Source organism: Amblyomma maculatum, chromosome 9 (assembly GCF_055883805.1).
Source record: "Amblyomma maculatum isolate TAMU_Amacu chromosome 9, ASM5588380v1, whole genome shotgun sequence".
In the NCBI taxonomy this organism is placed as follows: Eukaryota; Metazoa; Arthropoda; class Arachnida; order Ixodida; family Ixodidae; genus Amblyomma; species Amblyomma maculatum.
Window position 1 is genome coordinate 96,615,665 of NC_139352.1, and position 25,936 is coordinate 96,641,600.

General features: G+C 47.2%; 1 protein-coding gene across 1 annotated transcript in view; it reads left to right on the forward strand.

Moving 5' to 3' along the window:
• Nucleotides 1–4,458: 4,458 nt before the first annotated feature.
• The window catches only part of LOC146179794 (cytochrome P450 2J4-like), a 27,573-nt gene continuing 6,095 nt past the window's right edge, over nucleotides 4,459–25,936 (forward strand). The window contains exons 1-7 of the mRNA XM_084580276.1: nucleotides 4,459–4,760; nucleotides 8,468–8,589; nucleotides 8,918–9,024; nucleotides 9,763–10,067; nucleotides 19,958–20,076; nucleotides 22,916–23,174; nucleotides 24,141–24,331. Coding sequence (XP_084436402.1) covers nucleotides 4,459–4,760; nucleotides 8,468–8,589; nucleotides 8,918–9,024; nucleotides 9,763–10,067; nucleotides 19,958–20,076; nucleotides 22,916–23,174; nucleotides 24,141–24,331 — 1,405 coding nt within the window. The remainder of the gene's footprint in view (nucleotides 4,761–8,467; nucleotides 8,590–8,917; nucleotides 9,025–9,762; nucleotides 10,068–19,957; nucleotides 20,077–22,915; nucleotides 23,175–24,140; nucleotides 24,332–25,936) is intronic.

The following is a 25,936-nucleotide window of genomic DNA, read 5'->3' on the forward strand; positions in this document are numbered from 1 at the left end:
GCCTAGCATTGCTGGCCTGGTGGTAAGTAGATAAGCGCTCGATTTTGCCTTCTGTTTGACAGCCCGAACCACGGAATGGATATATTAATTTTGTGCCCATGCGTAGCGCTCTCGAATAGGAACCAAGAAGACCTACATCCTCAAACCGTAGTCGACTAGTGATCTTAGTTTCGAATTGGTGGAGGCGAGATTGAAGCTAATGTATTGCGAATGGAAGCAAGGAAACATGATAGTTCAAAGATAGACGTACAAAACAAAAGAATTTCGTTGCTGGATAACTGCCATAATCTTCATATTACTTTCATGACTGTCGGCCGGTCTCTCATGTCATGAAGAGAGACACATAATCCACGCATATATTACAACACTGTCCACTTCTTCTGGTTGTTCCTTACTTGTTCCGTGTGACCTGTTGTGCGACTCGGAGCAATACCGGAAGTGATGGTTGCCGCTTAATTACCAATTCAGGGTAGGTGAAGGGCCGCGCGGCGTGTGTGTGTCGGTTCTTATCACCTATTGCATCAGTGCAGATATAACTGCGTGCACAAAGGTCAATACCCAGGATACTTTACTGCATCAATACAGCTAATCATAACTTACGCGCTCGCATTCAGACACATCTGGCGCTGTGCATGCAGTATATGACATGTACAATCGGAGACTTGTTATTTGCATACCGCTAGCCTCATCACGGAGGCTGTTGCAGACTTGGGTGATAAGATAAAACTAAATGAAGAGAAAAACGACAGAACGACTATTACAGTACTCGGTGATATGAATCAGCGACGTGAATGAGAAGCATGCATCCGTTTGGTCAGCGTTACAGTTCCAGAGTTCACAGCAGGGCACCTCGATAGCAGCGCCATCGCGGTACTTTAAAGACACTTTGTTGTTTCTAATTGAGCAGCTAAAAATAAAATTGAGAACGTCAAATAATCTATTTATTTATTTATTTATTTAGCCAAACTAACTGAAGTTTCCTCTTACCTGGCGTCTTCTGCAGCCCCCAATATAGTCCCAGGGCTGAAGTAAGTTTAAATCCTTAAAATCTTAGCCTTAAAATTTTGGACCTTCTAAAAACAACCCGGTACAATGCTCGAGATACTTGCATACAGTACAAGTAAGGGGAACTTAACAATAGATTACGGGATACTAATGCCTGTGTACTTATGTGTAGGAATTGTCTTACCAATTTTCCATTCATGATGCCGGATGTATCAACAGTAGCCAAAGTGCTTGCACTAAATAGGAAGATGTTTGGACATCCGCTCATCGTGCTTTTTAAAACAGGAAGTAAAAATATTATCATGGCACCGAGACTTTTTTCGCATTAATGTACAGCAGTAAGCAGAATCAGACATAATTCCATAATTCGCCTAGCTGGCTAATGGTTCTCTGCTGGCATATTAATATAGCCCTAATGTCTTATCTTATTAAGCTTCGATTGAGGATAACGCACAAAACTAGTAGGCCTTTCAGGTATGATCTGGATCAAATTTCATTAGAATATGCTGTGGAAGTGAGGAATCGATTTCAAGAATTAGATCTAGAAGACAGAGAGCCTGAAGAGATGTGGACTGATGTTCGTGATATAATACAAGAAGTTGCTACTAAGGTAGTTCCAAAGCAAAAGAAATGCAAGAAAGCAAACTGGTTATCTGAAGAGGCTTTGCAAATAGCTGAGGAAAGGAGGATGGCAAAAGTTATGGGGGAAAGAGAAAAATACAAGGTTCTCAATGCGGCTTTTCAGAAAATAGCAAGGAGAGATAAGAATGCCTTCCTGAACATACAGTGCCAAGCAGTTGAGGACAACAGCCAATTAAGGAACACAAGAGCTCTGTATAAGACAATCAAAGATATCAAAGGAAGCTTCAGTGCTAAGCTGGGCGTGATAAAGGACAAACGAGGCAAGGACCTCACTGAAGCCTCAGAGATAAAGAAGAGGTGGCAGGAATACACAGAAGAACTGTACAAGAAGGACCCGAATGGGCAAACCCAACATAAGACGGTTGTGATTACTGATCTCGAGCCGGGCATCCTGAAGAGTGAAGTTGAATGGGCCTTAGCCGGCCTTGCTAAGCCCAAAGCAAGCGGAATTGATGGCATTCCAGCTGAGTTGCTTCAAAACTTCAACCATGACGCTGTTAACATTCTGCATACATTATGTCAGAAGATTTGGACAACCCTGCAGTGGCCGCAGGATTGGAGGAGGTCAGTTTACATCCCTATTCCAAAGAAAGGCAGTGCCAAAGATTGTTCTAACTACCGCACGATCGCGCTTATTTCGCATGCTAGCAAAGTGATGTTGAAAATCCTCCAAGCTAGGCTGCAGCAGTATGTGGATCGGGAGCTTCCGGACGTGGAATCTGGGTTTCGCAAAGGCAGAGGAATTAGAGACCAAATTGCCAACCTTCGCTGGATCATGGAAAAAGCAAGAGAGTTTCAGAAACTCATCTACTTCTGCTTTATTGATTATGCGAAAGCGTTTGACTGCGTAGATCACAGCAGATTGTGGCAAGCTCTCCAAGAGATGGAAGTTCCAATTCACCTCATCTGTCTCCTCAGGAACCTGTATGAAGGGCAAGAGGCCACAGTCAGAACTGGGCATGGTCTTACTGATTGGTTTCCGATTGAGAAAGGAGTGAGGCAAGGCTGCATACTGTCCCCTGCCTATTTAACCTATATGCAAAGTGCATCATGAGGAAGGCCGATCTGGACGAGTCTTCAGCTGGAGTGAAGATTGCTGGAAAACGTATCAACAACCTTAGATATGCGGATGATACCACTTTAATGGCAGAAAGTGAAGTGGAACTCAAGAGACTTCTGATGCGCGTACAAGAAGAGAGTGAGAAGTTTGGGCTTAAACTGAACATTAAAAAGACAAAGATCATGGCGTCTTGCCCTACCAAGTCCTGGAGCATCAATGGACAAGAAGTGGAAGCTGTGACAGATTTTCTCGTCTTGGGCTCCAAGATTACCTCGGAAGGAAACTGCAGCCATGAAATTAGGAGACGCCTGCTTCTAGGAAAGAGAGCAATGGTTAGCCTTGACCACCTAGTAAAGAGCAGCGACATTAGTCTGCCAACCAAGATCCGTATAACTCGTGCTATGGTCTTTCCAGTTGTGATGTATGGATGCGAGATTTGGACTGTGAAAAAAGCTGACCGCCGAAGAATTGACATGTTTAAATTGTGGTGCTGGCGAAGACTCTTGAGAGTTCCTTGGACTGCCAGAAGATCAAATCAGTCGATATTGTCGACCATAAACCCTGACTGCTCAGTGGAGGGTCAAATTCTAAAGTTAAAGCTCAGCTACTTTGGTCATCTGATGAGAAGAGAGGAGTCGCTGGAGAAAGATTTGATGTTGGGAAAGGTTGAGGGTCTCCGGAGAAGGGATAGGTAGCCAACGCGATGGTTAGATGGCATCCTCGAGGTACTGCAGATGAAGTTATGTGATGTTAGGAAGATAGTGAGAGACCGGAAAGCGTGGCGTGACATGGTCCATAGGGTCACGAAGAGTCGGACACGACTGAACGACTGAACTGAACTCAACTGAATGTCTTATCAAGCATAAAAATAGAGCTGATTTAAATTGGGCTAGCTGGAGAACGTAGTATCTTACGACCGACCTCAAACTTTCGGGAAACCGAAGTTTTAAATATATTTCTAATGCGGTTTTATACGTACAGGCCTCTCGAACAGTAAATAGAATTTAGAGCACATCTGGAGCCTAACGCTCAATTTAAAATTCAAAATAAAGTTCTTTTTTAACAACAAAACGTTCTAATAACCATGTAACATTTATGCATCATAGAGAACTTTGTAAGGTTATTCTCGCTTCCTGCGCAAGTGGTATGTCCGCGCTATGCGGCTAACCAAACAATTTCTCCCGCCTGCACGAAATGCAAGTACAGGGTAAATCACACTTAGCGGGAACACAGCAGTGCGTGGCTTCGCACTTGTGGAGCCCCATTGCACCCGAACCGGTACCACACTGATACAAAGTGGAACACGGCACGAGGCATCACCTCGTACATTACCGGATGGTTTGGTTTGGTTTCGTTTGGTTTGGTTTGTGTGGTTTAACGTCCCAAAGCGACTCAGGCTATGAGAGACGCCGTAGTGGAGGACTCCGGAAACTTCGACCACCTAGGGTTCTTTAACGTACACTGACATCGCACAGCACACGGACGCCTTGCTTTTCGCCTCCATCGAAAAGCGGCCGCCGAGGCCGGGATTCGATCACGCGTCCTTAGGAACAGTAGTCGAGCGCCGTAACCACTGCGCCACCCCGGCGGGATGTAGTGACACTCCACAGGTGTCTGGCCACGCGGAGCCGTGTTAATTCCCGCTAATTGTGATTGGCGCTGTGCGGTAAGATACTTGCTTTCACCCATTTAACCTATGTAAAACTACGCACCCATGAAAAATCAGCGCACCTCGTACAGCATCTAAACGTATGAACCACAGCAAATGCAATGACCGCCTCCCTTCGTCCGATGTCCCAAAGGCGGCCCTGCTGAGTGCCTACTGGCTTCCACGCCATGTGGGCTCCGGTGGCTTCACTGCGTACGCGATCGGCCTCGGTGCCACAGTGCTCGGCTCGGCGCTGCTGTGGTGTGCCCTGCGTAGACGGCGCCAGAAGCAGGAGCCCCCCGGGCCCAAGGGATGGCCCTTTCTGGGTAGCTTCGACTTCAACAAGCCCGACTTCTTTCACACCAAGGCGATGGACTGGGTCAAGAAATACGGACCTGTGTTCAGGTGAGTGCAGCGTGCGCTTTGTGCATGTGTGTGTGTGTGTGTGGGGGGGGGGGGAGGGGAGGGGAGGAGGGGGGCAAGGCTTTACCTTCACTGTAAGGAACACAACTTTTCCTGCGCCGCTTACTTGGCGAAACATCTCTTTCAAGCATCATTGCCGGCTTTTGGGAAGGAGCTTTTTGTGTGTACGTTTCGATAGAAGCTCCGGGCGAAACCTATTGCGCAATGTTATTTGTTAGCAATTTTCTTTTTTTCATTGCTCTAAGCATTTTCTGGCAAAACTTTAATGCAGGCTGAAACAGAAAATTTTCTTGGTCGGTGACAAGCACACTGGTAAAAGTTGTGAAGAAGTAACACAAAAACCCAAGGTGTGAAACTATATATGTTAAGCTTATTTACCACATAAACTGTCCGTTAGCTGGAAAATCAGTGCAATTACCACATTACCACAGATGTAAAGCACTGCCTGGATTTATTCACAAAAATTCACGTGGTTGACACCATTAGCTCTTAATGAAAAAACACCTCTTGTGTGTAGCGGCACTGAAATGACCCAACAAGATTTAGGGAAAAAAAATGTCGCCGCAGTTTTCTGGTTTTAATAAACAGTGCTTTCTTAATTTCAATGTTATTTGGAAGACTAGTAGTAAGACGCTCTAGAATTTTTATGCTTTGTTTTCAATCCGGTAGCTCCGCAATGTCTCTATCGGTTGAGCCCGTCTTGAATGCGGAGCCGCCATGTTTCTAGAATGCTCAAAATACGGTATTTTATACCTGCATCTACGAACCTGAAAATATTGAAGTTATCCATTATATAGCACAATATGATATATCACAAGATATATCACAGTGTTTTATTGCTTGTAAATTACTGGATTTCTTAACCAAGCGCCAGATAAATTATATAGGAGCGAAACAATTTTTTTAGCGGCATGCCATACTACAGTCAGCCCACTTAATTATAGCAATAACAATAGCGATAAGAAGAATATACCGGGTATGTCAATAGGCTGCACTGTCACCATCTGCTAAATTATGTTTTTTTTTTTTTTTTTTTGTGGGGAAAAAATGCTTATAACAACGCTGTCATAGCGCATTTTCTGTTATAACAATGAAAACCGATCACTGAGAGCCAACCTGAAAACTGACAAAAACATGGAGGCATAACAACAGCACCAGACAAAACCACGCTTACATTAGGAAACTGCGCGTATGAGAAACTGGCGCAGCCGAATAAGATATTTACCTAAGATTCAACCCATTGCTGTGAAAGTGAAAACCGGAAACACAGATACCTTACGCACCTGGAACACCAGGAAACCTTACACGCCACGGCGGGGCAGGGGAGGAGAAACATCTGATACCTTCCAAAGTGTCCTTCGGTAGATAAGTCCATTATTAACGTTTCTGAAGATATGCCTATCGTAGATAACGCTCCAGGGTGTTGGCACCAATGCTTCGCTGCATAGGCCACATTTCCCATACGGAACTCTGTCAGTCGTTCAGATGCACGCAACTTGCGAGCAAGGTTTTTATTTTCTTTCCATCGTCACTGTCCCCTCTGTCCTGCAGGTTCATAATCATTTCCGGTCAAGAAATTCATCTGGAAAGTGGGCTTCTTTTGGAATGTGGGAGACGCGGAGGTTCGCGAACTTCTCCCTGGTGTTATGATAATTACAGCGTGTCGAGACATCGAATAATTTTTGCATGTTGACGACGCAGTCATGAAAAATGAAATCTTAACCGACGAGGCGACCATCTCAACTGTCAGCTGTGCTGAGCGCAACGACGAACACAAACCTATGCAAAAGACGCCTTAAGATCAACCTTGTTCCACCGAGACTTCATTTTTTACTAAAGCCCTCCATATCGGATATATGATATAGGCCGTAGCTATAGCACCCAGCAGATAGCTGTGAATAAAATACTCCGTGAGCCAGTCAAAGCTGGCTGATACGGATTTTTTCCTGCAAAAAAAAAAAAAAATAAATAAACATTTTCTTGTCATTAAATGATGAGAAGTTTGTAATTTTTTTCTGGCATAAGCCGGATATAGCTATTATTGTTTATGACAATAATATTTTCTAGACACATCAATATTGTTATAAGTTGATTTCGCTATATATATAAGCGCTAGCTAGAGTGCTTGATTAGAAGAAAAACCCATCATACCAGCGGCCTTTTGGCATCGTTTGTACACGAGGTAACAAATTGGATCAATTGCATGAAAATCGACGTAGGCGTTTGTCCGACATTGACCCAGCGGATGCATGAAGATGCCAACGTCGTTTAAGTCGGCTTCTAATCTGGATTTCCATGTAGGTTTTTTTGTTTGTTTGATTTTTTTTTTTGCTGTACGATTATTGAACTACGTTTTAAATTATTTAGGTAATAATTATTTCCACTGTGTCGAACGCAAAAATCACTTTTTTTTTTTTTTTAGTGAAAACGGTAAAGAATAAAGTGCATGTTTTACTTTCCTTGTCTTCTCAAAAGTAAATTTTGAGCTGGTCAGGTATGCCTCCAGTACTGCATGAGTATGCTTTGTGTTAATCAATGCTATAAATTTGCATCTTCTGACGAAATCACCTCTCTCCACAAATTGTTGAGAATGTGTTGAGAATGCACACAGGGAACGCATGGTCGTAAGATCGTATATGTCATTGTAAGAATCCACGCCTTTTGCTTCCAGTACCTTGGAGGGACCAGCACTGTTCGTTTTACAGACATTGAATAAATTCATTGCTGCTGGTACTATTTGAGGAGGCGTTGAGTTTTATATGCCGGTGCTATGATTAGATCGTAAAGTGTTTTGACCGCGGGGTAAATACTGTGGCCTCCAAATCAAACTGGCCAGCACGAAGGTTGTTTTGGAAGGAATTTGGATTAAACTGAAGTAGAATACCTGAAGGCAGAAAGCATATAAAGCTGCTTATTCAGTGTGTTTATTCTAGGCATTTGCCTCCTTTAGCTCGAAGCAGAACCTCTTATTACTGAATATTTAGGAGGATGAAAGCGGCGCTTTAACGTGTAGTACATTCGCTGCTCAGGCCATCCCGGTCAAATTTAGTATTGAGCGATAGGTGAACGCGAGCGTTAATAGTTGTTCACAACGGAATACACAGACTGCATTTACGTGAAAGAATATATAGCAGCGAAGGTTACAAATCTTTATTTGTTGTTTTCAGCAGGTGCCGGCATGCGGCTTTATGAGTTTGATTGCAGTGCATGGAACGATCTTGTGCTCCTTGTTTGTTTATGCTCGGTGTCGTGAAACGTTGCTTTATCATTTTTTTTTTTTGTAGCGCGAGATGTGCCGAGATTTGTGTGGAATTATCGCAGGCAAGCACAGCAGTTCCCGAATTATTCCAGACTTTTCTAGTGCCTTTTTTGGAAATTTATCGAGATATTTCTGCACCGAAATAAATTTAGTGCTGCCGAATGCAACGAGCATCCGCAGTTCGATGACTAAGGAACAGGTTGTGCTGCTTTCGCCACCGCCCAGTTCCTTAGCTCTTTTGAGGGCGCAAGTCAGCAAATAAAGAGTTGATTTCAGTGATATTACGCTTGTAGGCACAAAAGGTGCCTACGACCTTGTCACTACCACCTGACAATATACAATACAAGAAGCTTTTGCTTTGTAATACTTATATTGCTCTGCGTTCTCAATTCATCCCCACACCACTTAACCGTACACCTTCGTTTCGCAGATTCAAGATGGCTGCGATCAACGTAGTCGTTGTCAGTGACTACGATCTCATCAAGGAAACGTTTTCGAGGCCAGAGATCTTGCATCGCCCAACACCTTGGATATTAAAGGACACAACTGAAGGTGAGGACTAAGGGCTTCTTTCAGCTCGGCTAAGTGTTCTTGTGCAGATTGAGGGGCGCAATAGAGAAATTGTAGGGCAGTTTAATATTTATGACCTCTATGTTGGAACTCATCCTTCCCGGAGCAGCTACAAGATCCGAAATACAAGGAAACTGTAAGTCATCGTGGTTGTTTGTGAGACAGCCATTTTTGTGCTTTCCATATAGTGGAACTGCTGTAAGTGAAGGAGAAAGTGAAAATAAAGCATTCTATAGGCCTAGTCTAAGTGCCCTATTGAACCGTACGAAGAAGTAGACTGCGTATACACTCAGTCTGTTCATTCTCCCAGGCCTGTCTGTCCTTGGCGGTCGAGAGTGGAAGGAAAACCGCCGATTTGTCACAGAGGCACTCGTAGACCTGGGATATGGAAAGCAGCCCATGTGGGACAGGGTTCAGGTACGTACCAAGACTTTTATTTGTACGCTCCAAGATTGCACAGGCCGTATAGCACAATCTCTGTAACGCAAGGACGGTGAGCGATGTTTAAGAAGATTACAGTGGAGTTAGTAGCCCAAAAAGTCAGTTTTCTGGCACCGGGTTTCGAAAGTGTGTCCGCAGCGCCAAAGATATAGTGGGTTTTTAATGAACGTTTCCTTCTTGGGAAATAATTGAAATTTCTATTCATAACGCCACCTAAATACGTTTCACTCCGAAAAAATTCTCGTTATCACCAAGAATTATTAGCCATAGTCTAAAGCAATAGGACGCCCTCTTAACTGATCCTTCCCATGGCACATAGGTCATGGTGCATGGTTACGAGGGACAAAGCAGCGGCTGAGGCCAAGGAGATCCTAGACTACGAAAGCCTGACCACTGAACGCCAATTACCTCCACCCCTTGTTCCCTTAGTCTTCCTTTCCAAAATAAACGTTTTACTGCTGCTACTTTATTTACACACCATTATGGCTTGATACAGCTCGGTTGCTGCTAGAACCGGTATTCTTTCTTGACTTACCCCCTTCCCTCGGGTCTTAGGGCATACGGCAAGTCGAAAACAGAGCTTCGCAGGTAGAGAGAAAAACACTCTTCAGATAGACGTGTACCACATAACGCGAAATATGTTTATCCCATGACACTGAATTCGGGATATAATGGTGCTCTGTGGTGTGACGTTCAAGTGGTTCTCGCTGGCAGGAGGAGGCCCAGCATTTGGTCGACACCATCGCGAAAAAGCAGGGTGCCGCCTTCTGGCCGCGTGACTGCCTGGCCCGGTCAGCGTGCAACAATGCGGCCATGTTCCTGTTTGGCCACCGCCTGGACCTGGACGACCCCCGGCGGAAGGACATGGACGATCACTTAGAGGGATTCCTGCTCGGAAGCGCTGCATCACCACTCGACGCCCGGCCGGCTTGGCTTAAGGCCCTCGAACGCTGTCTATGCCCCAAATCACCACGGGTGCTCATTGAGGACCTCGCCAAGAACCTGGAGGGCATGTCCAAGTGTGTGCACGCCGCCTACTCCATGGCAGTTTGCAAAAAACCGCGTGATTCAGTGAATCATTACAAACGTACCTTAATATGGTGGGCAAGCAGAAGTAGAAATATAAAGCAGAACACGTTAATGGCAGTCATCTCATTACGTATGTTCATTTTTACCTTCAAGCATTAACAGAATGAAACGCCTTACCCCCAAGTATCTGACGCAACTAAGTTACATGATCTTATTTGCGAACCTATCAATCCCAATTTTATCCTTTCTTCCCAAGTTTATAAAAAGGCTTTTTCCAGCCCTCTTTTGCTATTTGTTTCTTAGTGCGTTGATGTGATATCTGCCTTACTCTTTATTCAAATGCTTATTGCTTTAAACTTATCTGATTTGTAAATGTTATTCCTGTTTTATTGTTTTTTAGAGCGCAGCTCTTTGGCGTCCGTTCCTGGGTTTCGCGTCGGCGTCGGCGTCGTCGTCGGCCTCGTAACCAGCTCCGCCTCCCTTTCATCCCCCCAGTGCTAGCAGCGACCGACTGATACCGCTGGATGCCGCTGACGCCGCTAGAGAGTCAAGATAACGTGACTGCATAGAACACCGTCGCCGCCATGCAGAAAGAGGAGGGGAGGGTCCCCCCCCCCCCCTGTTCCTGTGTGGCGGATAGGGTGCTCTTCAGTTGCCGACGCGCCGGTTATTTCACGTAGGCCCCGGCACGTCGACGAATACGTGACCACCTTCCCACGGCTAGACCTGGTTCTTGGCGCTGCGGAAGCGAGGGTATCATATTGTTGGCGTCGGCATCGGCGGCGTTGTCCCTGAAACCAACTCCGCAGCTGGGGTTGACTCACTATCGGCGTCAGCAGCATCAGTCAGTCGCTGCTATCTCTTCCCTCCTCCCTTTATCGCGTTGTCGGCTTGCTGCGCGCGCTTCTGCCCCCATCGTTTGCCGCTGGGTGTACACGTCGCCCCCCTCCCCCCTCCCCCCTATACCACTCGTCGATCACATTCTCCTCGGCGCCGATCGCTTTCTCCAATGCTGCGACGTTCTACCAGCACCGTTGAGGGAAACTAACAGTCGCAGTTCCGGGGGCAAGAACTGCGCTTGTTTCGAATTCCTCAAGTCCTCCATGTCGTCCCACTAATGTTATCAAAGTTTCTGTAGAAGGCGCCACAGTTCTCGCTCTCGTCGATACCGGTGCAGCCGTCTCCGTCATCAGTGAAGCGCTCTGCCGTCGAATTCGCAAAGTGACCACTCCGATTTCCGACTTTTCGCTCCGCACCGCCTCATCACAGCACATTCACCCCTCCGCATCTTGCACAGCCCGTGTGCTCATTCAAGACGTCTTGTACCCCATCGAGTTTATTGTTCTGCCGAACTGCTCGCATGATATCATCCTTGGATACGATTTTCTATCGACTCATCAAGCCGTTATTGACTGTGCTCGTGCACAAATTGCCTTCGCCCCCCTCTGTGATGCCCCCTTCTGTGATACCCCTCCCCGCACTACAAAACTTCTCGTCGCCCATGACACCGACATTCCTCCGTTCTCTGCTGCCCTCGTACCACTGTCTTGTGAGTGGGTAACTCCTTTGACTGCGATTTTTACACCTTCCGAAGCCACCTCCCGTCATCCCTGCCTCCTTTTTCCGTTCGCAGTTCTCGAAATTCAAGACGGCAAGAGTGCACTTTACGCCTCGAACCCATTTTCTTGCCCAGCAGTCCTGCTCCGTGGGGAATGCATTGGACGTCTTGAAGAGCTTGATCCCAGTCATATCACCACTCTTGCTGACTCAACCCCCTCCTTCGACGTTAGTCTGTGCTCTTGCGATGTTGCGACCGCTTCGACGCCCTCCGACGTTTTCCAACATGCTATTGATGCTGATCTTCCACTTGCGCAACGTGATCAACTTGTCGCCCTCTTGCAGAACTTCGCTTCTTCATTCGACTTTCCTCAAACTGACTTGGGCCGCACGTCTGTCGTAGAGCACACCATCGACACCGGTAAAACTGCACCTTTGCGCCAGCGCCCCTATCGCGTGTCGGCTTCGGAGCGCCAAGTAATTGCTGATCATGTGGACGACATGCTCCGTCGGGGTGTCATTCGGCCATCCCACAGTCCCTGGGCGTCTCCAGTTGTGTTGGTACCTAAGAAAGATGGCTCCTTCCGGTTTTGTGTCGACTACCGCCGGCTCAACAAGATCACGCGCAAGGACGTCTATCCTCTGCCACGCATCGATGACGCACTAGACTGCTTGCAGGGCGAGACTGCTTGCAGGGCGCCGAGTTTTTCTCCTCGTTGGATTTACGATCTGGCTACTGGCAGATGCCAATGGCTGACGCTGACCGCTCTAAAACTGCCTTTATCACACCAGATGGATTATATGAATTCAACGTCATGCCCTTTGGGCTTTGCAACGCCCCGGCCACATTTGAACGCCTCATGGACACTGTGCTTCGTGGATTCAAGTGGCGAACCTGTCTTTGCTATCTCGATGATATTGTAGTCTTTTCTACCGATTTTCAATCCCACCTGATCCGACTGAAGGACGTTCTCACTTGTCTCGCTACCGCCGGCCTCCAACTGAATCTGAAGAAGTGCCGCTTTGCTGCTCGCCGACTAACAATTCTAGGTCATGTCGTTTCTAAGGATGGCATTCTTCCCGATCCCACCAAACTTCGTGCAGTTGCCGAATTCCCACGCCCAAAATCACTGAAGCAGCTACGAAGTTTCATTGGCCTATGCTCCTACTTTCGCCGCTTCATTTTAAATTTCGCCTCTATTATTGCTCCTCTCATCCGGCTCCTCTCCGGCAGCTCCGACCTCTGCGCATGGACACCTGCTTGTGATGACGCCTTCAACACTTTACGCCGTCTTTTAGTTTCGCCTCCCATCCTCCGCCACTTCGACCCGAATGAGCCAACTGAGATTCACATTGACGCTAGCGGTATTGGGATAGGCGCCGTTCTCACCCAACGCAAACCTGGTATCCGAGACTATGTGGTGGCGTACGCAAGCCGCACCTTGACCAAGGCAGAGTCCAATTATTCTGTTACGGAAAGAGAATGCTTGGCCATTATTTGGGCCATCGGCAAATTCCGTCCGTATGTCTATGGCCGACCATTTTATGTGGTCACTGATCATCACGCTCTGTGCTGGCTGGCGTCCCTCAAGGACCCGTCCGGCCGCCTTGCTCGCTGGGCTCTTCGCCTCCAAGAGTATGACATTCGTGTCATATATCGCTCAGGCCTCAAGCATACTGACGCGGACGCTCTTTCGCGCTCACCGCTGCCTCCCTCTTCGTTGCCTGATGAGATCTGCGCCTACGATTTGTCTTCGCTTGCCACTATTGACATGGCCACGGAACAGCGGCGCGACCCGTGGATATCTACACTTCTGGACTTTCTTTCAAGTCACTCTCCAGGTCGTCTGTCTCGGGCGCTTGCCCTCCAAGCTCACCATTTTTCAATTCGTGACGGGCTGCTCTATCGCCGCGATTATCTTCACGACGGAAGGAAGTGGCTTTTAGTCATCCCCCGTCATCTCCGCGCCGAAATTTGTGCTGCTTTCCATACTGATCCCCAGTGCGCCCACGGCGGAGTGTTGAAAACCTACACGCGCTTGCGTCTACGCTTCTTCTGGCGTGGAATGTACCGCTTTGTCCGCCATTTTGTCCGCTCCTGCCAGTCTTGCCAACGCCGAAAAACTCCTCTCAAGTCCTCTGCTTCGTTGCAGCCGTTGCCCTGTCCTGCCCGTCCGTTTGATCGTGTCGGCATAGATCTATACGGTCCCCTTCCTACAACTTCAGCTGGCAACCGCTGGATTATCGTGGCAGTGGATCATCTAACCCGCTACACTGAGACATCATCATTGCCCTCTGCTTCCGCACGCGACGTGGCTGCCTTTATTCTGAAAAACCTGGTTCTTCGCCATGGTGCCCCTCGCGAACTGCTCAGTGACCGCGGACGCGTTTTCTTATCAGACGCTCTTGAGGCTCTCCTGAAAGAATGCCGCATCATACACCGCACCGCTACCTCGTACCACCCTCAGACGAATGGACTGACAGAACGTTTTAACCGCACTCTCGGTGACATGCTGGCTATGTACGTGAACACCGACCATTCCAATTGGGACCAAGTTCTACCGTTTGTTACTTACGCATATAACACCGCGACACAGGCCACTACTGGATTCTCTCCATTCTTTCTCCTTTACGGGCGCGAGCCACCCTGTACTATGGACACACTTTTTCCCTACCGCCCTGACGTTTCCGAATCTTCCCCGCTATTCGATGCCGTCACGTACGCAGAAGAATGCCGTCAGCTCGCCCGCTCTCTCACAACAGAAAATCAGTGGCAACAAAAATACCTCCGTGATACCGGCGAAGCTTCGTCATATCTCCTGGACACACTGGTGCGGCTCTGGGTGCCCTCCACAACCCCTGGCCTTTCAAAGAAGTTTCTTGCTCGCTACCACGGGCCATATAGGGTCCTCCAGCAAACATCTGCAGTCAACTACGTAGTTGAGCCCGTCACGCCCTCTGCGGACTTGCGTCGCCGTGGTCGTGAAACAGTTCACGTGAACCGATTGAAGCCATTCTATGACCCCGCTGTGCTTTCCGCGCCATAAGTCGCCAGGATGGCTCCTTTTTTTTACCCGGGGGGAAAATGTACTGTGATAGTCAGCACTTCAGCCATCGACATGCACCTGTGCGTTGTGCGACGAAGACAAAGAAGAAGTACGCTGGGCTCGCCGTTGCAAGGTCCTGTCCTCACAGCTCTCCATCTGAGCGTCAATAAACGCCCTATTACAAAACATTCACTCTCCCGCGAAGGACACGGGAATTTAAATTTTTCTACAACTGCATTGGCAAATAATAACCATTCATCAGTACCACTGATGCGTTCGTAGCCGGGGATGTCAAGTCAGCTTCTGAAACGAAGAAAAACTTGCCCTCTGAAGCTATGCAGCTTGAGGTAATTTCCTACTGTTCTCCACGCGAAACGGTAACCGAGCGCGCGAGACGTGCATAGAACTTATTGCAAACACAACGTCTGATGGCGGAGCGTTACAATGCATTTGTTGCTCATTTGTCTAACAACCTTGGCTTTGTCTGTTTGCTTCGCCGCTTTGTGCAATGCTGAGGATTGTCTTTCCGCATCTACGTGGTTATTAAGGCGAAAGCCTTTAATGGCTCATGCTGTCGTGAACAAAACGTGTCCCGCTTTTGCGGTGGCTCTGATTGGCCGAGGCGGGATGACGTCATAGAGGTCTCGACCAATCACAGAGCACCACCACAGTATGCGTGAATGTGTGCCTTATGACCATACGTCCATTAATGACCAATTACTAATTAATTAACTTCTAATAGATGACAAGTTAAGTAATTCATTGTTTAACTATTTAATGAATAATTATAAATTAATAATTAATTATCTACTTATTATGTGCCAGTTGCGTAGCAGAATGCGGCACTCAGGCTTTCGCCTTTCGCTACTTTAGTCGCTAAAGTCCCTCGTAATTTATTTGTGAGCCAGAAAAATAAAGTGCATGTCTTAGTATACGACATAGCAGATACCTCGAACTTAGCGCCTTAGTCGCTGCAACGCATCACCAGAGGGCGTTGCATTTGCTTAGTTTGTCCTGCGTACATCAAGGGCGAGTTTGCTTTCAGTATGAAGAAAAAAGACTTGTCGTTTATTGTCATTAATGAAGCATTGTGGCCACAGAGAAGGATAGGAATACCACAGTGGGACGAACTATGGTAAATCCACAGAAACAATTAACCATATTATACCCGAATGTAATGGTATCCATCCGGAAGTCGATGCCGGCGCAGTCACTCTTACTGAAGCCCTGGAGTTTAGAGATACCAGTGGCTGGGTGAATGAACCTGTGGCGGAAGCTAGCAACAAACGATTGGAAGATTGGTGGCTTAAAGGCAGAAAAGTGATGTAATGTTAGTAATGTAGAAAGAAAAAATTCAATAAATAGAATGATGGTATATACTTAGCCAATCTAAAATAATAATTAAGATGTAGGGGGGGGGGGGGGGATGAGCATGATAGCAACTACTACCTCCCCGTTTCAAAGGGGACGCCCTATATTCCATCCATCCATCCATACTGAGCATGACAGCATATATGCCACCACACTTTAAATAAAACAAAAACAAAAAAACATGTCATACCGGTTTGAGTACTCAGCTTCAAAAATTAACTAAATTTAGTAGCCTCGGTAGTGCCGCGGTTAGGGCGCTCGACTTCTGTTTCCAAGAGCGGCTAGGGGTACAGACGTGTGCGGGATCCCTACTGCGTGTTCGCCTTGCGCTTCCGCTTTGTTCATATCTCTCAAGTACAGCGCCTCGTGAACGCCTATTTACAACTGCTTCTTCAAGTTTTAAAGAAAGGAAATCTGGAAATGTGGTTGACGCTGAGGGGTCGCGGCATTTGTAAAGAATTCATGCGGTACTACAAGCCGAGCTGTCTCAGGGCCTGTACTACCGTCTGAGCGAGCGCCGTCAACCCAAACTCTCACAGTGGTTTCAATGTTGAAAGTTTTCTTTAGTGTCGAGTATCTTTAAAATACACGATACTTTAAAAATGCATTTTTGATACCGATACTCCGATACTTTCATTTTTAGCACACGATACCTAATACCGATACACAAAATGTATTTAAAGATATTTTCGAAGGTACATGTATCTTCGATACTGCCCATAACTGCTTCTATGCATACAGCTGCAGCAAATCTCATAGTGGCTTTCAAACTTTTACCTGTAGCATTTGGTCCTTAAGCACCCAGCCCTAGAAAAGTAAAAAAAAAAAAAAAAAGAATAGTACTTTTAAATTGTAGCGCCGTCTAGAAGCCGCCAGTAAAAACGATCTGTGATTTTAGCCATTGCCTTCTGAAAAGCGCTCCTATCGTTTATTATTTTTTTTCGTTTATTTCTACAACCGTTACGTGTAGGATTTTTTTTTTTTTTTGCGGCTAGACTGCCAGGTTTTTTGTAGGTTGTTGTGAATTTATCAACAATCGCAAAGTCTGCTACCTTTTAATGACCGTGGGTGCCGTCGTCATCTGTAAACAACCGAATATTGACCAATCAGAACCGCCATTTTGAAGCGGAAGCTTCACTATGGTAGCCAGCTCGAGCCTTTAGCGTCAGTGTCGGTGGGTACTTGAAAGAGCGCCAACTCCTTTCATGTGGTAGGGTGACAATGGAACCAGCCTGCCGTGTCATTTGAATTCACGTTACCCCTATGCCACGGGCAGGAGCTGCCAACTATGCGATCTCGAAGTCCCCTTTCATTGCCAACCAACCATCGTCGGGGTGCCGGCTGAGGATTCTTAGGGAACGCGCATTAACGCTTCCCTTTGCGGGAAAATACGGTCCGAATCAAGGGCGCGTGTCTTCGCAACGCTATCAGTTTTCACGAACTATCGACTGTGCTGCAGTATCGACATTATGGCGACCATAGGAATCACTCCATCGATGATGAACCTGTGCGCTATAATGTCTGTTTGTTTGTTTGTTTGTTTGTTTGTTTGTTTCGTGTCTGAATCGCGATGTCTCATTTGGGAGGTTGAGCGGCTAGTTTGGGCTACCCGTTTTGTATTATTCGAGTTAATACAAAAAAGGCAATGACAAATTGGCGACAGCTGCAGCACTGTAAACATTCGACGTCCGAGCAAAGCGCTCGCGATTGTCGCCGGCCGCTAGAGCACTTTTAGCCATACCATGATCGCCAGAACTGAGTGTCTCTGCACGCACGTTCTAAAAAATAAACATTAAAGTTACGCGCTTATGTATCTTTTCTGGAAGAAGGGTATTCTGCTGTACCGCAGTACCCGGGTTCGATTCTGACCTCCGGCGGCTGCGTTTCGATGGAGGCGAAACGGAGAGGAGTCCGTGTGCTGTGCGATGTCATCTTCATCATCATCATCATAATCAGCCGGACTATATCCACTGAAGGGCAAAGGCTTCTCCCATTTCTTCCAATTAACCCGGTCCTGTGCTAGCTGCATCCACTTGACCTCTGCGAATTTCTTAATCTCATCCACCCATCTAATTTTCTGCCGCCCCCTGCTACGCTTTCCTTCCTTTGGAATCCAATTGGTTACTCTTAGAGACCATCAATTATGCTCTCTTTGAACTACATGCCCTGCCCATACCCATTTCTTATTCCTAATTTCGACTGGAATATCAGTAACTTGAGTTATTTCCCTGACCCACTCAGAACGCTTCCTATCTCCTAAACTTACACCTACCATTTTCCGTTCCATGGCCATCTGCGTAGTCCTTAAGTAGAACCCTCTTCGTTAACCTCCATGTTTCAGCCCCATAGGTCAGTACCGGTAGGATGAGTGATACCGGTAAGGTGCTTGTCATAACGCTTGAGTACCTTCTAAAATGCGCTCCATCCCAATCGTATTCTCCTAGTTATTTCCCTTTCGTGGTCCGGATCTGCGGTCACCACCTGTCCTAAATAGACATATTCGTCCACCACTTCCAACGCTTCGCTGCCTATTTTAAACTGCTGTTCCCAGACTGTTCAGCATTACCTTAGCCTTCTGCATATTAATCTTTCGGCCTATCTTTCTACTTTTCCTGTCTAGGTCATCAATCACTATTTGCAGTTCATCCCTCGAGTTGCTTAGCAAGGCAATGTCATCAGCAAATCGCAGATACTGAGATATTCTCCATCGATGCTGATACCTAATTGCTCCCTTCCCATGCCTTTGAATACACTGCACAAGAATGCTAAATTGGGCAAGCTGTAAATAGCACTGGTGAGATTGTGTCTCCTTGCCTAACACCCTTCCACTACGGCTCCCCTTTCTCTCTTTCCACTTTCACTCCCACCTTCCTCCCTTCTTTTTAAAGAAGAAGAACACCGCGACTTACACGAGTACGGGAGGAAGACACACAACAACAAGCGCTGACTTGCGACTGGTGTTTATTGCTTGGAACGTGAAAATGTGCGCTGTTCTTCTTCAAAATGGCATACCAACTCGCCCAGGCATCAGTTCCTCCCTTCTCTTACGGCGCGGTTGAGATGTCCACAGAGGCAAGTGTTAGAGATACTGCGCCTTTCCCTTCCTATGAAGTAATTATTATAATTATTAATAAGTTTCGTTAAATACTATCGGGAGCTGAAGTGGTCTATTCCACGCGCAACTGCGTGGCACACAGCTTCTGCGGCATCCTCTTGTATCTTTGCCATGCCAGAGGGTCCCGGATCGCAATGTACCGTCTTTGCCAACAGTAACCAGGCTACACGGTTTGCTCCTTAGCCCTATAGAGCAACGTTTATGGAACATCTCAAATTCTTAATCACATTTGCATAAAGAAAACGACTCACCCTTATCTGTGGAGACCATTTTTTTATCTTTTGAGATAGATCAAGGGCGCTAAGCATGCCTTAGATGCAAACCCTTCAGCCTGGTTACTTTCGGCAAAGACGCTACGTTTCGACATGCCTCCATTGTCTAGACAAAAATATGGTTACAGCTTCGTATGCGTCTTGACAGCAGGCGTTTCCTGAAAGCGGCCGGCTATGCCGTCTATCCGAAGCTGGAGTGGAATACACCACTTTTTTTCTCGACAGTATACGGCTGCTGGGAAGTTATGTTGCCTTTTTACGTCCCTCTTTACAAATATGAATAAAAAAGGTGGTGGGGGATCGTCTCATAATCACGATTATATATAAATATATATAACGTGTTCCGCGGTGTTTCATCTCCTTTTCATCCGTCCGAGAATGAAAGTATTTAATGATTCTTTTTACCTACAAGAATTACTCGACCACAGCTATAGCTTTCGTGCCTGCTTGAGACCAAGCGACAGTTGTGCAATCGGACGGCTGAGCGGAGCATTGTATACTGGCGGTTTCGCTTTCAGGAGGGAAGTCGCACGAGCCCTGCAGACACAGCGGCAGTCCCATCGCAATCGTGGCGTCATCGACATCTACCAGGGGAAGCTGGAGGAACTCGGAGGCCAGGCGGACGATATATTCACAGGTGACTGTTATTAAATTCGCCCACCTACTGCACAGTTTGCTGCCATCACGGGGCTAAATGGCTGGAAACTGTCGTATGCTCAAAAATTGAGGGAACTCTCAAGCTCCACCTTTAAAGGTATGACGCCAATCTTTGTGGGCCGCGGCCTTATGATCCTGTCATGTAGGTATGGGGCCTTACTGCTCGCTCGCCCTGTGTGTGCCCACAGTGTTCTTTTTTTTTTTGTTCTTTTCATTCCTATTCCTAATGTATTTGATTCTAACGGCTGTTACTTACACAGTTTTCTTTCCTTTTTTTAACATTTTTGTTCCTATCATGACACTTTCCGTTTTAGTTTTTTTTTCTTTGACACGATTGCGCATCATTTCACTTGTCCCTACCTGTTATTTCTCCTGCATGGTTCACTTTCCTGTTGCCCACATTTTTTCTGTTCTGCGTTCTTCGGTCGGTCCATTCATCCCCTCCTCAACTCATTTTTTTCTATTCCACCCGTCTTTTTTTCTTGACTCTTCCTTCCTACAGTTCGCCGCACCTTTGTTCTCTTGGTCACCCGCAAACAAGTCCCAAAGCTTCTGAGCACGCTGGATCCAGCCTTGTGTGTTTTTACTATTTTCTTTCACAACGATTAATCCTTTTCTTTTTCTTTTTTTTCTTGATTGGGGGGGGGGGGTCGACACCACTTTTCTCGCCAGTTATTTGTATCATTTTGTTTCTCTTTTTCTTATAATTGGTTCTTCTTAAATATTTTGTTGGGCGTACTGCCCCTTTTTTATTTTCAATTGGTTTGCCTGTGATAACCTCTAGTTTGATGCGGTCTCTCTGTCACACGTATCACTTTATTTGTTTTGTTTTTTGTTTTTTCATGCCTTGAGACTTACAAAAAAAATGGGTATGACGCGACAGCATTAACGGCTACCGTTAGAGCTCATCTCGCCAGTGCAGACACGAACACCTTTTCTACTTTGACGGCTGTAATCACTCTGTGAAAAACCAGACATGCATACAAAGCCTCTCTTTAACCAAAACCGTATGAATGTACAGGCGTGGGCGCGGACATATGGAAACAGATCACGCTTTCCCGCTCTAATTGGAGTCACACTTCTGTGTAGAATATAAAGACATTCCAAGTGAAAGCGCCCTGCCGTCTACTACCAGCCTGGACATACCAATTAAGTCTGCTAGTTTTACACAGGAAATACGTGAAAAATGTTAAAAGTAAATAAGTTTTTCGTTTACTTTTGTCCGTGTCTGCACTTGCGTGTTCTAGCGAGCGAGCCTCACTCGCCACCCAAATGCCAGAGGTTCGAATCCAGACTAATTGCCACATTGTCCTTGTCTTCGTAACGCTGCTGATTTATATATTTGCCTTTCCTTATAACGTCTGAGTCATGTTGCGTTTATTGACCAGTTTTGTACTGTTCAATCTTTTTTGGAATCTGCCGCTCTTAAAGTGAAACGTGGGCACATTTCCGATCGGTAAGCTGAACGAAGTCTTAATGTTGTTGCGGTATACCTTGTACATGTACACATGTACATACTATGATGTCTAAAAAACTCAGTTTCTGCTATATCTAAAGTGCGTCCCAAAAAGTGACGTACTGCGTTGAAGCGAGGACTGACTTTGTTTTGTTTTTTTTCTTATCCTTCGTTGTTTAAACTGGAACCGACATGATGATGAAGTAATGCGTATTAAGATCTCACAGTTGTATACCAAACTTTTCTATGACATTTACATATATTTATGCGCGCAGTCACGCTGCTTTCACATTGCACTCACGTTACCCCTATGTCATGCAGACACGTTCATGCGGCAGGGTTAAAACGGTGGGCTGGTAGCCTATATGCTATCGCGTCATACCCTTAAAGGCGGAGCTCAAGTGCCAGTTGAAGTGCCGTGAGCTAAGCCAAAAACTACTGTTTTCTCGGTTGCTGCCTTCCACACCTGTGGCTACTCAAGGTCAGGATGCCCTATTCAAACGCGTTGATAGCCGGAGCAATGTGCAAACCTTTAACGTACTAAACGTTTTTAGAGCCGGTTGTGTCCAGGCACACAACCGATTGTATTAAGCGACGGCATTTCTATATTTTCCTGGGTAATAATGTCCATCTAACGGAGGTGACTCTTCTGGACGTTAAACGAAGTCCCTGCCGTGGTTATCCTCCCTGAATCACTTGCGCGCTAACAATGCAAACTCATACCCTTTTTGCATTTTGTAAATTATGTACAAACCTCCCCGTGTTCTTTCCTGCTATCGGTCCACTCAGTGCTTCCCCTCGCTATCCTCTCCCTGCCCCTTTTCTTTCCCGCCCGCCGCAGCTCGGGTACCTATTATTATATACAAAAATTGCCGCGACCGGCATGATTCCTTTTTAATTATTTTTTTTAGGAACCCACTGCTACCACCATCATATTATCGGCCGCTGCATAAAGTTGCTCTCGAAAACGGTTAACACGGTTCCAGAGCGTATTGACATTATACTGAGCGTATACTCCTTCCCGGAAGGCTGATCAATAACCTGCTACTGATCGTTGCTCAGCTTGCTGACATCATGAGAGCATCAGGCTAGAGTGGAGAATTTTGCTGAGTTCTAGCAAGTGAGGCAAGCCAAGTTCTACGCCAATGCACCCTACTCAGCTTCTATAACAGCATCGCGACATTTAAAAACCTTGCGCGTTTTGGAACATGGGCGGCTCATCGCGCGCTCTTTTCTCGTCTCCGCAGAGGCCCGCCTGGTGGGCAACACGACTGACTACCTGCTCGGTGCCACGGCCGTGGTGGCGCTGTTCCTGTTTTGGAACATGGGCGGCTCATCGCGCGCTCTTTTCTCGTCTCCGCAGAGGCCCGCCTGGTGGGCAACACGACTGACTACCTGCTCGGTGCCACGGCCGTGGTGGCGCTGTTCCTGCATAGTCACGTGCTCAACTTCGCAGCCCGCGCCGACAGCCTGCAGGCGCAGGTGCAGGCCGAGATCGACCGCGTGGTGGGCAGGGAGCGGCTGCCGGCGTGGACGGACCACGTGCACATGCCGCTCACCATGGCCACCATCTGGGAGATGTACCGATGGAAGGCGTGCACGCCGTTCGGCGTACCGAGGGGGTGCGTAATATATACTCGCCGCCGCTGGTGCGTTGAGACACTCGGCTGCGTGTCCCGAAGCAATAAGTTGCAGCCGGTTTTAAATACGGACGGTGTGTTGCTGCGTATTCGAGAGGACGTTGTCCCCGTTCTTAAGATTTGAATTAAAAATGTGCACACCATAAAGGTCGAGAACAAATTAGGGAAGTGGGCATGAGCGGAGTATATTGTGAAGTCAATAACTGGTTGTTGTTAAGGATAACAAATTCGATATTTAAAGGAAGCCAAGCTTAGCAGAGGGCGGCAGACAGGTGGGCGAATGAGGTTAGGAAGTTCGGGGGGATGAGGCAGATGCGATTGGCACGGGACCAGATTAATGGGAAGTATATGGTATATGGTGGGACAGGGCCTACACATTGCAGGGCCGTTGTCCTGCCAGGTGTATGACCAGGTTGATGATGGTAATGACAGTGAATGGTATGCAGGCTAGTGACCATATAAGGTTCATGCGATCATGCGGTGACACCGTTCGTTTGTGGAGGTAGGAAGTAAGAGGAAGGGAACGTACATGGGAACGTACAGAGGGGGGAGGGGGGTCGAAAGTTCTCAGGCCACAGGATCTCCTTCTGTCCGGCATATTCTGGCACTTACGATCCCATTAACGATATCAATTATATCAGAGGTTAGAATAATGCTTCTATCCTCCACAGATATTTTGAGACTTGGGGTCGTCATAGCGGCCTGATTATACTGCTCAGAAGCAGAGCCTGTGGCCTGGGAACTTTTGACTGCCCCTGTACAACGGACCTGCCATAGCGTCGGAACGAGCTATAAACGATGACATTAAGGCCGACTAGAACTTCACTTCAGCCATGCACTGCCCATTCCTTTCGTGGTTAGGGAATGCTCGAGCGCAGAAGCGCGAGGACGCCACTTTGTGCGCTGTCTCGCTGCAGCCATCTCACCATCACGTCTTCGTATGCGCAGGGTCGCCGAGGACACGACCGTGGGCGGCTATCACGTCCAGAAGGGCACAGTGCTCCTCGCAAATTTCTGGGCTGTCCACCAAAGCCCGCATTTGTGGAAGGACCCCGAGACCTTCGACCCATCGCGGTTTCTCAGGCCAGACGGCAGCGCTCCGACGACCAGGCCAGAACATATCATCACTTTCTCCCTGGGTGAGCATGAAACGAAGACGATAGGTACAGTGAAATTAGGAGGGTGATTAACGCAATTGATGCGACGGCATGCGTTATCATGCAGTTTGGGGCTTGAGCGAGATCTGTGTTGGTCGAGGCTACGAGACGCAGCTTCCGCATCGCAAGATTTTGAGTGCCGAGTTGTCTTCTTAAGTCCAAGTGCCTGCGCACTCAGAAATCAAAGACACACGTAGAAGCTTATTCTAAGCCCTTATATACACCATCTCTTACAACTCATTGCATTGAGACTAGCTTCTCAGGAGACTGCGTTATGGGGGTGACCGGTTTCCGGGGACTCATATTCATGTACCTGTTGGCGATTCCACTATCCAACGATGGCTAGCGCCGCAGCGCGTGCCAACTATCCAGGGTTCTCAAAGGCCGAACGGCTGGTTTTGTGTCTATGCGTTCCGCAATGCCTTCCTTTTAGAGCGGAGCTTTCACGCACTCGTCCCTTGATTGCGCGTCGTCGTCATTTGTGTAGCCTTCGGTGTAACTAGACACTTGACACCTGTGACAGGTAAGAGCAGAGTGGAACGCGCACCTGCCAAGATAAGCCGAGGGAATCCCCTTTCCGCATTTAGGAAGAGAGAGTGACTACTACGCAGCGGGTAGCTTGGCGAAAACGAAGGGATGCGCAACACGAAGGGTGCTACTCCGGGAAGAAACTGGAAGGTGAAGGTTATGACGTGGCCCGAAAAATACACAACCTGAGGGTGACGCCATGTGAAGACGGAACGTGACTACAGTGAAAGCAGATTTGTTTTCAGTGCAGTCACATTCCGGCTTCTCGTCCGAATGTTAAGGTAACGAAAGGCGCAAGAGGAGTATGGTGCAGGGTAGTGGCGGCGGAGGGAAAGATGGAAGCATAAGGTGGGAAGATGAGGTTAAGACACTATTGGGAGACAGATAAGGCAGATGCATATATAATTAACGTCGTAGAGTTAAAGCTGCCAGCGAGAGTCGGTGTTGTGGGCGTTATGGGCGAAAGCATGCTTCTGGTATATGGAAGTGGCTTGTTATATTGATTGTGGTCATAGAGGTGGCATACATTGCAGCACGAGTCGGCACTGTGAAAGGGGAAGGTCAAACGGAAATCGAATACGAAACCCTTGAATCCCGAATCAGACATGCAACTACAATGGCCATGCAGGGACACTGGTTCAGCTTGGTTACAGCGGTGCTTTATGCATCTCTGTCGGACTATCTTCTCATAGGATAGTATTTCATTGCTGCATGCTAAGCATGTTCGAGGTTACGTGTGAGATGAGTATCTGTGCTATAACAGAGGCATCAATTACACGAGTATGGTCAAGCGAGCAGTGACTAAGCGAGAACGTGTATCCGCGAGCGGAGCCGTGGTCGCGCGATACCGTAAAAAATGGAGCCTAAGCGTCCCTCAATTTTTTGTGCGGTGGAATATGTTTACAAATCGCACCTACCGCTTCACGAGGTGAGGTCAACAGAGAGATTTAGTTTACCATGACCCGCGATCCGCCACAGTGACCCTCTACCGTGCGTGGCCGGCAAGCACAAGCTGATTGGTCCCGACGCGGCAAGTCTGTGTGCCGCTGTCTCCGGATG